We start from the raw sequence: 12,833 nt of genomic DNA on the forward strand, positions 1-12,833 counted from the left end.
GTATGTATGTATGTATATACATATACATATATATATATATATGTGTGTGTGTATAACGTAAAGGTTTGTATGTGTATCTATATAATTACATATGTGCGTGCCTTTGTATTTGTGTCCGTGTTATTATTGAGTTTATATATATATACATAAATATGCGATCAAGATTTCTTTGTAGTTTATTCCGATTTATGTGGATACGTACGGTTGCTAGATGGAAGCTTACATCGCACTATTCTATCGGGATATATCTCATATTGCGAGGTACGTATATAGAATGTGTTTTTGTGCATATGCCCCCACCTGCTAGAGATCTTCCTGGATTGTATCTCATATAGTATTTTGTATCTATTTGGTATGACTGATTCATTAAAATTCATTCGATACGACAAGCACAATCCGCAGAAACCATTCATCTTGCTCAATCCAGAAGCTCCGGGTATTATTTCTATCACCCTTGTTGTAACTGATATTTTCGGATGACTCATGCGCTTTTATTCATATTCAGGATGTACTTCAAGTAGCGTCACTTGTCTTTGCCCACAACATGACGGATCACTACAGGTGTGTGTGTTACACGCTGATATATGCAGAGAAAGTATAATCTCTTTCAGGCGTGCTCGGGTTATGGTACATGCTGCAACCTGATTTATGTCTATAGCATATTAGTTTAAAGATATGTATGCGTGTGTGTTTGTGTATGTATTTAATCTGTGAGCGCGTGACTAGATATATATAAATGTATTAATATTTCCAATATATATGGTCAAAACGTGTTTAATTACATGTGCTTGCTTCCGTTTTTTATACTCATATGAGCGTTAAAGGTACATACACACATCTGTATTTGCGATTTCTCTGTGTTGCACCTTAATTTAAAGCTCTCGACAAACTGAGCTCGGCTTTTGACTGTGCCGTAATGGCCTCAACATAACAATTGCCCTATTGTATGTGTGCGATTAATACACGCTTCTCTCGGACCAATCCTGTCTTTCTACATCACACAACCCACTTCGGTACTTGCTTGACAATACCATGGCTCCATTGTTGTCATTGTCCTCACACAAGCTTGCGCATTGGATTGATATCTTGTCCTGCCAGTATTCAACCTACGGCACCCCCACCAGAGGGTGCAGCACAGGCAGCTAGTGCGTCCATTGAGCACAGCCTAATTGAGTTTGAAGAGATGTGTGATAATGTATACACCCTGGTACTCCAGACGCGCAATCGTCTCTTGGCCCGAATCAACGATGACTACGGCCTGGGCTACGATGTCAGCGCGAACAGTCCGGCGCAGGTATCACTTGCACTGGCTATTCGTATACACACCCACGTGTATGCGTTAACGCTGTGTGTTTTATTCACTCCTCTCTGTGCATTGCCGTGATGAAGTAGGCCGAATACTGTCCCTTACATGCTGCTGTGAAGGTTCTGATGCTGGGTGTATCTGTTGACTGTAGTGGTCCGCAGATGTCGTATTGACAAAGACAAACACATACGAGTGCATCTCGCACACCTGTATGCATCTTGCACACTTGCATGCATGCACGTGTTTGTGATTGGTTTACTGTACTCATTCATTGTATACGAAGTAGTGGTTGTGTACCCCACTAACATGCAGATGCACATTCAAATAGAGTACTATACTGTTACTGTAAGCTCCCATACTCAAATAGACCTACCCGCACCCAGGCGCCTCCCACGAGTGTGAAGAAAGAGGCAGGTGCCACAAGCACAACAGACGACAAGATCATGGCAGACGACAAGTATCTAGCTTACTGCGCCACCATTCTGTCACAGGTATTCCATATCTCTTCCCGTGTGGTGCATCTATGATTGTATTTTTTTTCTGATTTACGTATATATATGTGTGTGTGTGTGTTGTGTGTGTGTGTGTGTGTGTGTGTGTGCATGCGTGTGTGTGTGTGTGTATGCGTGTGTGTACACGTGTGTGTGTCTGTGTGTCTGTGTCCGTGTGTGTTTGTGTCTATGTCTGTCTGTGTGTCTGTGTCTGTCTGTGTCTGTGTCTGTGTCTGTGTATGTGTATGTGTGTGTGTGTGTCTGTGTGTCTGTGTCTGTGTGCTTGTATGCATACCAAACGCCACAGACGGCAAGTAACTGGCTTGCTGTGCCACCGTTCTGTCACATGTACCCCATGTCCCTTCCCGTGTGACGCATTTATATTGTATGTTTATATTCAGATAAATATACATTAATGAATACACTTATAAATATATAGTTACACCACGCACAACAAACAGCAAGACAATGGCAAACGGCAAGTAGCTTGCCTACTGTGTCAACATCATTTCCCAGGTTGGGCTTATTCCATCCTTGGTGTGCTATTACAGTTGCCAGATCCTGAGTGCATACTTATAGTTACCTGAGTCTGAGTGTATCCACGGTGTATTTCATCGGTTTGTCCGGTCTGTTCCCTGAACAGATGTGTTACACCACCAACAATCGATATGCCGGTGCCCGCGGAAGCACCTCACCTTTGACACCCATTACTCTACCACACTCACCCCAACTGTGAACATATGGTGGACTCGTACAACTAATAACTGTACGTATAAAATGCAGAGCACGCACAATTGACATACCATCCACACCTTCACCATCATCAGGTGACGAGTACGATGGTCGTCATAGACAAACTCACCGAGTTCGTCAACAATACCACGTGAACTTTCCATACTGGAATGCACACATGTTGAGTTGTGCGTAGCATCGTACCTTGTTCGACCCCTCGTAGCTGCTGCCTGGCCTGCTTTACCCCAAGTCGGTCCGGCGAGGACAGCATCAGCTCAGTACGTCGATAACGGATATATCAGACCAACAGTGTATGTCACTGGGACTCTCAGGCTATAGCACCTGTGCTCTTCTATATAGGGTGCACTCGTGTCCAAATGTGCGGGACAAGGTGCCGCAACCAGGGCCGTCGACGCCCCGTCTTAGGCACTTTTCAGCCTTTTCTTTAACCCCAGGCTAAGGGGCAGCGCAGTAGGTATACCAGCAGGTCAACTGGGGCTCACCTTGAGGTACGACGCTTGAGCACCTTTACGCGGTTGAGCGCTGAGTGACTGAGCTGGTTATACGGTCCTGTCGAATACGCAGTCCTCTTGCGCACTCCTCCCACTGTATCTGCCTCGCGTTCGCAATGTCACGTCGCGACAAAAGGGACGTGAGCTAGCAACCACAATTAAACCTGTATGGATTCACCGCTCGTGCGTCCGATGGCCCTATGGCGTAATTAGAATAGAGATAGTATATACGAAATGATGCACAAGTATATTCTCGTAGGTTTTGACCTCGCTGTTCAACGGATTCACCCATCCATAAACCTCTTGCACGCGCTGAATGGATTGCTCGTGAAATTTCCCCCCCCCCCCCCCCCTCTGGGAGAAGTGAAAAATATTAAACCGAGAATCTTTGCAGTTCACGACCAGCCGTTTGCACAGAGTTTCACGCACGAAGTTGCAAATGGTACATGGGTTATTTATCGCTCTGTGGCTCTTAATGAAGGACGCGTTTGGATGTATGTGCGTTTCTTCCTTTGAGTCAGAACACACCTGTACAGGCTTTGATGTATTCTCTCTTGAGGCATATGTCCGAAACTAGCCCGTCCGTCTCAAACACTTGGACATGAATAATACGAACAGCACTTGCATCAAGGCCCAACGGGGATATCTTTGACCTGTAAATATTCAAGAATGCTATCTCTGAGTTTCTAGGATCCAAACCATCGGCTCTTTATTGCATAGCCTTGTGTTCTATTTAGGGTCGTTCTTAACGGGAAGATAGGGAACATAGTAAAAAGGGTTTTCTGGAGGGGTGTTCTTTAGGATTTTCAGGGTTCCATAAATACCTTATGTACCCCCCACTGACACTCCCAGTCCACCGCAGGCTACTGCGGCACTGCCCCAGCGTAACTGAGGGCTTGGGGACTTGGGCCCCGTTCCTCTTCTTTTTTTCCTTTTATTTATTATAAAAACAAAACAAGGATACCAACGTATTAACGTAAACGAAATGAACTTGAATCCGTTTATACGGCTCAATAGACTGGAGAAAAACTACTTATTGTCCGAAATAAATGGACAGCCTACATAGTGGGTAATAAGTCTTTTTGAAAACCTTGAAATTCAGGACTCCGAAAATGCACCCACATCAACTACCGGAGGGCCACCAAGCTGTAAACGTTGAACGCAAATGTTTATATGTTCAAAACATTTTACGTTTTAACAAAACGTATGGAGGATAGGAGTGAAGTCCACTATAGGGAGACCACAACTTGAACTGATGTCCGAATTGATTGTACACGTGAGCCAAATAGGCCAAAAAATATAATTTATAAAAAGTATAATAGAACAATAAGCGTTGTAGTAGTAACACAGCATATACTTCCACCTGGTTCCTCGTTCGCTTCGATTGTTTGTGCGCAGTCCGTGCGAATTCAACCTCATCTCATCTCTCAACCTAAGTAAGTAGTACACATACACAAACCAGAACGATGGACGTGGATATGGTAAATGAGGCTGATATCCTCGCCGATATGAAAGCGCAGATGGACCAGGCTGACAATGAGTCGTCCATGAATGTGGATGCACCTGTCTTCACTCCACTCTCAGCAATCGAACTGAACGTAGGTCTTTTTGTGCTTATTGGAGTCTGTATAAATAACGTGTGTGTACATCTTTATCATATATATGTGTGCTCCTCTGGCTCATGTATCAGTGAATGCACATACATACTATACGGTTTGCTTTTCGTATAATTTCTTGCTGAGAGAAAGCACCACCATCGTACTGTTAAGCTTATATATAACATAGTCTAATTGTGTGGATGCTTGCCGTTTAGTGTGAACTGTCTCGATTTGGCCCGTGTATTTTTGTCACGTACTTGTGTGGTTTGCACAGTAAAAAAAATGACCATGATGTTTAAATCTGATCTGCTCGTACGTGTCCATAACTTCTTCTTAAAGTCACAAGTATCTGTACGTGTCTTCTTATACGTCTGTATATATTGTATATAGATGCATGACGGCAGAGTTAACCTGCGTAATTGTACATATATAGAGCCACATATCGACGTATAACTATATTGCTGCTGACCAAGTTATTTTGTTGAATATATTTTTGTGGTACCTTGGCGTTTTATTACTATCCTATTAGACTTCTGGATTTTCAGAAGCATATTTGAGCTATATAAATGTAAATCTCAGTATGCGTATATATGTATGCTAGAAGAACTCGTGTGCTGGATGGATACATTAACAGTGAATAGCAACAGTTCTCATCAGAATCTCTAGCATATTCCACCCTGTTTTATTTGCTTTTTAATACATCTTAGTATAAGGTGGTAGAATTCCTGGCCTTGGCTTGTGTTGCGTAAAAATGTATGACTTTTTGAACTCGCGTGCACCGATTTTTCGCCTTTGTGTGTATGAAATACTGTCCGTATACTTTGTTCTCAATTGCTTCAACTCAATGGTATATAGCAAAATAGAGTATCTGGGACACAAGTTCTAGGCGCAAAGTCTATCGATACCGTAGTTTGTCCGCATTCAAACGTTACACTAGGTGTGACACCCCGAGATAGTATGCATATCTAAGAAGTTGTTGATAGTTCTATATCACACTTACAAACGCATCGATGTTCATATATATATGAAGGCAGGGTTGCCTGAAATATACACATTCGATTTTGCTATAGTCGTCCATCGTTAATCAGCTGCGCTGTTGTGAACCACTATATATTCATCAAAACTAATTTTGTGCCTGCAGGACGGTGAGAAATCAGAGCGCCGCGTACAGGTACCAACACACCGCATGACGCCACTCAAACAGCAATGGCTCAAAATATACACACCACTTGTGGAGCATATGAAGCTACAAGTTCGTATGAACCTGCACACGCGGAAGGTGGAGCTGAAGGTACGTGCATGTGTGGTTGTGTCTGTCTATAGTTCAGTAGTGTGAAAGCTGTATGCGTTGCTTTACATTTCGATGTTTTGGTAGGTTGATAGTATGCGTACGTTATCAATCATCGTACTGATTGATATACACATACCTGTGTAGTCGATTTTTTCCTGGATGTGAGGCTGTATACACGATAAAGCACAATGAAGTGATAATTCATAAGGTATATCAGTTCTCAGGATACAAACCCGACATCGAGGCATGCATCTCGTATTTTCCATACAAATGATTAACACTTTGCACCCAAAAAAATCGCAGACATCAGAATTCACTACTGACGTGGGAGCCCTGCAGCGAGGTGCCGATTTCCTTAAAGCCTTCATGCTGGGATTTGACGTGGATGATGCACTAGCGTTACTCCGATTAGACGACTTATTCATCGATACGTTCGATGTAAACGATGTTAAGATGCTAAAAGGGGATCACTTGTCCCGTGCTATTGGTCGTATTGCCGGAAAGGGAGGTAAGTTGATGCCAACTCGTATATGGTTTTACTGCTGTCTATTATCATTTGCTTATATATATATATATATATTCTTCGATACTTCCACATAATCAACTACTTGCATTGGGCTATGACAAAATTGTTGCGCTTTGCATATATGTAGATCGAGTTTCCTTGCACAGCCGTGTGATACTGCTTCTGGCTGTCCCCTGAATATCTGATTTGTATTATTTTTCCCTATCGAATTAGAAAATCAGCTCTATAGCATGCTGTATTTATGTGATAATATGTCCCCTTTCGGAGATATTGTAACATCAAACATGTTCGCACAATCTATGTGAGACTCTATTGGCCGTTGAACTTAAATTTATACATGGTAATTTTCTTCCGGCAAGTGGAAGTCAGTGTTCCAATTCAATCGGAGCGTTGCATGATGGAAATCTACAATTGTGGTATCTGCCAATTGGTTCGAGTATTAATTTCTCAACAAATTTGTTTCGGAACAGGACGGACGAAATTCACTATTGAAAATGTCACACGAACCCGAGTGGTAATCGCCGACAGTAAAATCCACATTCTAGGATCATTCCGAAATATCCGAGTTGCGAGAAATGCCATTTGTCAACTAATTCTGGGTATGAAATCGGATTTATTTACACTTGATGAAGAAGTGTGTTGAGAAGGCTCGCCTATTTTGTACTTGTAGCCGTCTATTGTTGTGTGTAATCTGTCGGTAATGTTGTGAAATGATGTGTAAAGAGTGAGTGTGATGGCATGTCTTCTCGTGACGTACATATTTATATTTGTGAGTTCGCTGCGGGGTGGGAGATATGTGCAATTTCTGCAAATATGCATGTTGAAGCTTACATCAGAGCACCGTATGACCTCTATGTTTTATCATCCAGAATATCCGATCAGTGAGTGGTGATGTATTTGTAGAAAATCAAGCTCTTTAAATTTCTTACAGGCTCACTCGCACATTTTATCTTCTGCTTTTCGTCATCCTTAGGTTCGCCGCCCGGAAAGGTGTACGGAAATATGCGGTCTGTTGCCAGTCGGATGAGCGAGCGATTTTAGAACACTCCAGAATAATTAGATAATGTTGTAGATGCAAGCGGGATCGGCCGATGTGTGTTTGCAGCCACGCGCAATTGCGCATGTGTATACGCGCGTACGAGCTACTTCTCGTCCCCCCTATCCACACGTCTGAAGGTGGAATGGCTCCCTTATATATTAAAATATAGATACATTTATCCTTAGAAGGCTGGCTACGAAATATACAGATGCTTCTTTGGAAGCTGAGTTCCTCGGATACTCTAGGCATTTCTGAATATGCTCTGTAATAGGTGGTGTGTACCCTATGACAATACATGACGAGAAAAATTGTTGCCACTTCTATCAAAATGGCGCCATAAAAGCCTTTGTGTGTATTTAAAAAGCCTGCACCTTCCTTTTCTACATGCCTTAGTTCTGACGTTAGTTGTACTCGGTCTATCCAACTGCACTGCACTCCTAAAGTCTCGGATATTTGCCCACTTGTAACGTACACGTGCATTTTCTGTATAAGGCGATTGTTTTTTGCACATGCCCGGCCCTCAATGGAGTGCAATCGTAGATGACAGGGAGACAACTGGAGAATGGTAGCATACAGGTGTCGATTCTAAAGCAAAGTGCTCTCATAAAAGAGATTTAAGTATCCTTGGGCGCCTTATAGGTGCTTTCTTGGGTGAAATGTATGTATATGCGCGCTCAAATCTTGTCCAACCTCTATACTAATTATATTTGTGTAGGATCTCCCATTTAGATTTAATTGCGTACATATTATGTGCTCTTTAAGTCATGTGAGTCATAAATTAAATCCTGTTTTGAGATCACCCGCCTATACTGGATTGCATTTATGGGTGAGAACACTAAGCATACTTAGTTTCGTCAATACTCAGCGAACGAATACATTGAACATGTTCTAGGTTCAACACGTGTAATATGATTGCATATACACCTACACGTGCCTTTGGAGGTGCATACGTTTGCTTATAGAGAATAAGTATTAACCTAGAACCTGTACCTGACGTTGCAAGTTTCATTCAATCCTTTGTATACTGTTGGGATTTGGTTACTTTTGTGGGCGAAACTGCTCAACCCCATTCTTCGATGGTCGAATTTGTTGTACGTTAACTGTTCCGGCATATTTTCTCAATTCGCAGCCATCATGCGTGCGGTGTTATACGACTATTTTATTCATTATCGTCTAAATCAACGAACACGAGGCACCATGCACTCTCGTGCCGTCGCTTATTAACAGGCTGCTAAACAATTAGCACTTTTAAGGGCCGCGAACACACTTGGTGTTCTCTTTGTACTGGCTGATGTTGTCCATGCTGCGCGTCGTTCTGGCTGATATGTTATCCTTGCTGCGCGTCGTTCTGGCTGATATGTTATCCTTGCTGCGCGTCGTTCTGGTTGATATGTTATCCGTGCTGCGCGTCATTTATAATACTGACTATATCGTAAGTGCAGTAGAACTCGAGTAGTTCACCAATTCAGGAGTAGATAAATTTTCAGTCGCTCTCTTTTGTTGCTGTCTCGCTATAGCGTATTGGCACTCCCCTATACACTGTACGTAGGATGTGGCTGCAAGAAAGTTGACACTGACAATCCCTTTGACATCTTTTACTCTCTTCAAAGGCTTCCGCAATTGTTTAGTTTCGCATTCGCAAGTTGATAATTTGATCATCTCGTACCGCTTGAATATCTGGACCTCTCTATGTGCGGTGAGCATTCTGTAGAAATCGTTCAGAACGGGTGCTTTCGATCTGTCGTATTCAACGTTATCGTAAGTCCCGTGTCGAATCTCTACGTCACAAAACTTTACACGTTTCCGCCGCAGGACAGGTTCCGGTTGCTTAGGGTCTAGCAATGTGGTATTCGATAAACACGGTTCTACTTTCAATTTGTAAGTAAACATTCGTGCAGGTTGAGCGTGAAAAGTCGAACCCAAGCTACCTCGTGTATACAACAGGGTCTCCCCCGAATTATAAATGTTGATCCCCATAGTGAAGCGTACTGTATTTTAAATGTTGTACGGCGCAAATAATAAATGAAAGCAATCGATTGTGCGCTTCATGTTGGGGGCACTAGATATATATATAATAATATAGCCTCATTTCTTTTTTTTTCTTTTTCTGTATTTCATTTTCTTGTTCCATTTTCAGAAGGCTATGATTTTCTCTATATTCAGTATTCATCTCCCACTCTCATAGTCTCACTTCTTGTATTTCTATTTGTTTTTGTAAAAATACATCACATGTATTTACAATCTTACATTGTGCCAGCAATATAGTGAGAACTATTATTTGTCGTATCGGAACAGAAGCAGTTTTATCAGCAAAATGAGAGCACCATGTGTTGTGGACAAATTAAAGAATTGCAGCTGATTGGTGATTATTGGTTTACATGTTTTTAGGGTTTGTTTTTCAAACTCTTAAGAGTCTAATATTTGCAGTTTTTGACAAACTGCTGCACAGCTGCAGTCGCTTAAACACTTCTGTACTCCAGCTCCAGCCTCCTGCTGGTGGTCCTGCAGGCCCTCTCTGAATAGTAAATACTAGATAGAATAATCCTCAACTACTGAGTAAATAGAGTGCCTTCTAAATATATCAGACAGATTGCTGACTGCTGAGTGCTGACTGCTGAGTGCTGACTGCTGATATTGAGATATTCTGACAGGAGAGTGAGGCGACAACACTGAGCCCCTGACTCTCTCACTCGAGTCCTGTCCTGAGTCCAGAGGTTTATGTTTACGTTCAACTTTTTTTGCTGCTGATATTGATTGGAATCAAATTTTCCAAGCCCCTCAGTCCTCACTCCCTCTTGTTCGACTCGGCTGCGGCGTCATCACTATTATGTCGCGGTGTCGATAATATTTATAACTTTATTTTGCTTTTGAATGTACCAAGAAAAAAAACAAGAATAACAAATGGGCTAGTATTCTGCTTTTTTTTTTAAATCACAACTGTATATTGTTTCAATTGAAGGCTATGGAGTATGGTATGATACATTTATATTCATAACAATATTCTCGAAACCGGTGGACTACTGGCCTTGGGGCCTTGGGCCGAGCAACAAATATATGTATATATATTTTTAGAGATAAATAATGCTTTGTTTTTGTTCCAAAAACCATAGCCAACTGAGAAAAAAAACAAAAACAAAGGGCAAAAAAAAATAGTAAATTATGTTCTTTTATACTTTTTAAACCCCAAATACAAAACAAAACAAAATATACAGTCAGTTGTACATATAAACTAGAGATGATGACGTAGTTTCAACTTTTATGCTGCAGCGTGCTCCAAGATTAAAAATATAAATATATTTACTCTTTCTACTACGCTTTCTATTGCTACGTTTTGCCTGTGCGCGATAAACTTTAAACGTAAATGCAAAAGGTTTTGTTTTTTAAGCGTTTAAAAGTATATCGGGGGCAAATCGACAATGAAAAAAATACAAATTTGCACCTGAGAAATTGACCTTTTTTAATGAAAAGGCGATTTGAAACTATCCACAACTGACACAAAGTGAAAAATAGAACAATTCGTGACAGTTAGGCCGCCTCAAATATGTTAACCTATTTGTAAACCCGAAGGACTATATTTAAGACAAACTTTGAACGTAAACGTTTGTTTATTATTATTATTTATTCGCGTTTTAACGAGAAACGTAATGAGGTTAGGTCAGTAGAGCGTGAGAGAGTAGTGAACTAGTGATAGTCTTATTTTTTAGTATTGTTTGGAATTTTAGATTTTAGTGAGCCTACAGCATACTGACCATAGAGATTAGAGAGAGTCTCATACTAATATTCTCTGCGCGAGAGATATTTGGATTTTGGAGTCTATTATATATAAAGTGCAAATTCGCTAGCTATTTTTTGTTTTTTAGCAACAACAGTCTTCTTTTACGGTACTTTTTTTCAGAATAAAGATATATACTTTATAGATAGAGAGTCTGCACTCTGTTCGTCGATGACGAGTAGTCGAATCTCGATGTCCAATTGTCCATTCGCTTTTTTAAAACGGATTTCGGGAATGAACTCTTCACTCTCCTTCAGCAGGGTCCCATATACTATAAAGATGGACAGTTCACCTCCATAGCGCGAGCTCACACAAAATGTTCTTCTCAGCCAGATACAGTGGGACTGCGTCATTGCAGAAATTAGTACTGGTTTTTATTTTTATTTGATTTGATTTTTATAAACAAAAATATTTTTTTAAATAGAAATAACAAAAATAATAAACAGTGGGTCCGCGACTCCTCGCAACTTGTCCCTGACCGTCACAAAAAAAGGGGCATCTATCGAGTAGATATCCATAGCGTCCATCTAATTGACCGAAAGGCTTTCGGCCGATCCGACCGAATGTTTGCTACCTTTACTCTCCTATAAAGTCCAGGCCTAAAAAACAGACCGTATTTTGTACGTATTATAGAGATTGATTTTACATGTTCATATTTATTTTCATTTCCCGTTTTAATTTTCCTTAAGGCTTCACAGGGAAGAAGTCTGTCATAGCCATCTACTTCTTATTTGTTTGTACAACTTGCGTCGCATTCGTTGTAATTCTTTACGAAGCTCGAGTACTTTCATATTAACTCTTGCTGAGAAGAACTGTGCGTATCTCAAACCATCCTCAATCCATTTCGTTGCTTCATCATGTTTGTATTGCATTATTATTGTAAAAATAGTAAAATAAATACAAACGATCTCTTGTTGAACTTTCACACTTCACAGTGTTCAGTACATAACCAGTTCACAGAGAGCAATTTTCTTTTTTTTTAAACAAATATAAGCAAGTATGACATATAATGACACACATAAATACATCATAGCTAACCTCATCCAATTTTCTGGGGTTTTTTTTAAAAACCCTCTATATATCGAATAAATTCACGTTTACGTTCAACTTTTATTCCATATACGGTCTTTTTTATGTGCGTAGGTGCACTTTACGGTTCTAACAATTTAAGTGTGTATTTCTTTCAGTATACGAATTAGTCCTATAAAAAAACTTAGGTAGGTCCTCCCTATCGCATTATAACCTTTACTAGTAGTACATTTATAGTAGTATTTGCTAGTATTATATTTATAGTAGTCTTTACTAGTATTATAATTGTAGTGGTATTTACTAGTAGTATATTTATAGTAGTATTTGCTAGTATTATATTTATAGTAGTATTTACTAGTATTATATTTGTAGTGGTATTTACTAGTAGTATATTTATAGTAGTTTTTGCTAGTATTATATTTATAGTAGTATTTACTAGTACTATATGTATAGTAGTGTTTACTAATTTTATATTTGTAGTTGTATTTACTAGTAGTATATTTATAGTAGTATTTGTCTAGTATTATATTTATAGTA

General features: G+C 40.3%; 2 protein-coding genes across 2 annotated transcripts in view; both read left to right on the top strand.

Moving 5' to 3' along the window:
* The window catches only part of SARC_07747 (hypothetical protein), a 4,799-nt gene extending 1,417 nt beyond the window's left edge, over nucleotides 1–3,382 (top strand). The window contains exons 2-5 of the mRNA XM_014298305.1: nucleotides 506–561; nucleotides 1,099–1,294; nucleotides 1,690–1,797; nucleotides 2,625–3,382. Of these exons, the coding sequence (XP_014153780.1) occupies nucleotides 506–561; nucleotides 1,099–1,294; nucleotides 1,690–1,797; nucleotides 2,625–2,684 (420 nt within the window). The 3' untranslated portion in view covers nucleotides 2,685–3,382. The remainder of the gene's footprint in view (nucleotides 1–505; nucleotides 562–1,098; nucleotides 1,295–1,689; nucleotides 1,798–2,624) is intronic.
* A 1,005-nt stretch (nucleotides 3,383–4,387) lies between these two features.
* SARC_07748 (RNA-binding protein PNO1) lies at nucleotides 4,388–7,828 on the top strand. The gene is made up of 5 exons (XM_014298306.1): nucleotides 4,388–4,639; nucleotides 5,781–5,930; nucleotides 6,234–6,438; nucleotides 6,927–7,055; nucleotides 7,430–7,828. The coding sequence occupies exons 1-5, from the start codon at nucleotides 4,508–4,510 to the stop codon at nucleotides 7,495–7,497; spliced, it is 684 nt and encodes a 227-aa protein (XP_014153781.1). The 5' UTR covers nucleotides 4,388–4,507; the 3' UTR covers nucleotides 7,498–7,828.
* The last annotated feature ends 5,005 nt before the right edge of the window (nucleotides 7,829–12,833 follow it).

The sequence above is a fragment of the Sphaeroforma arctica genome, assembly GCF_001186125.1.
Source record: "Sphaeroforma arctica JP610 unplaced genomic scaffold supercont1.634, whole genome shotgun sequence".
Classification (NCBI taxonomy): domain Eukaryota; class Ichthyosporea; order Ichthyophonida; genus Sphaeroforma; species Sphaeroforma arctica.

Excerpts from the sequence above, each read along its gene's own strand:
- SARC_07748 (XM_014298306.1), top strand. The coding sequence starts at position 4,508 with ATGGACGTGGATATGGTAAATGAGGCTGATATCCTCGCCGATATGAAA. Across the intron at positions 4,640-5,780 it reads TCTCAGCAATCGAACTGAAC|GACGGTGAGAAATCAGAGCG; the intron begins GTAGGTCTTTTT and ends TTGTGCCTGCAG. Across the intron at positions 6,439-6,926 it reads TCGTATTGCCGGAAAGGGAG|GACGGACGAAATTCACTATT; the intron begins GTAAGTTGATGC and ends GTTTCGGAACAG.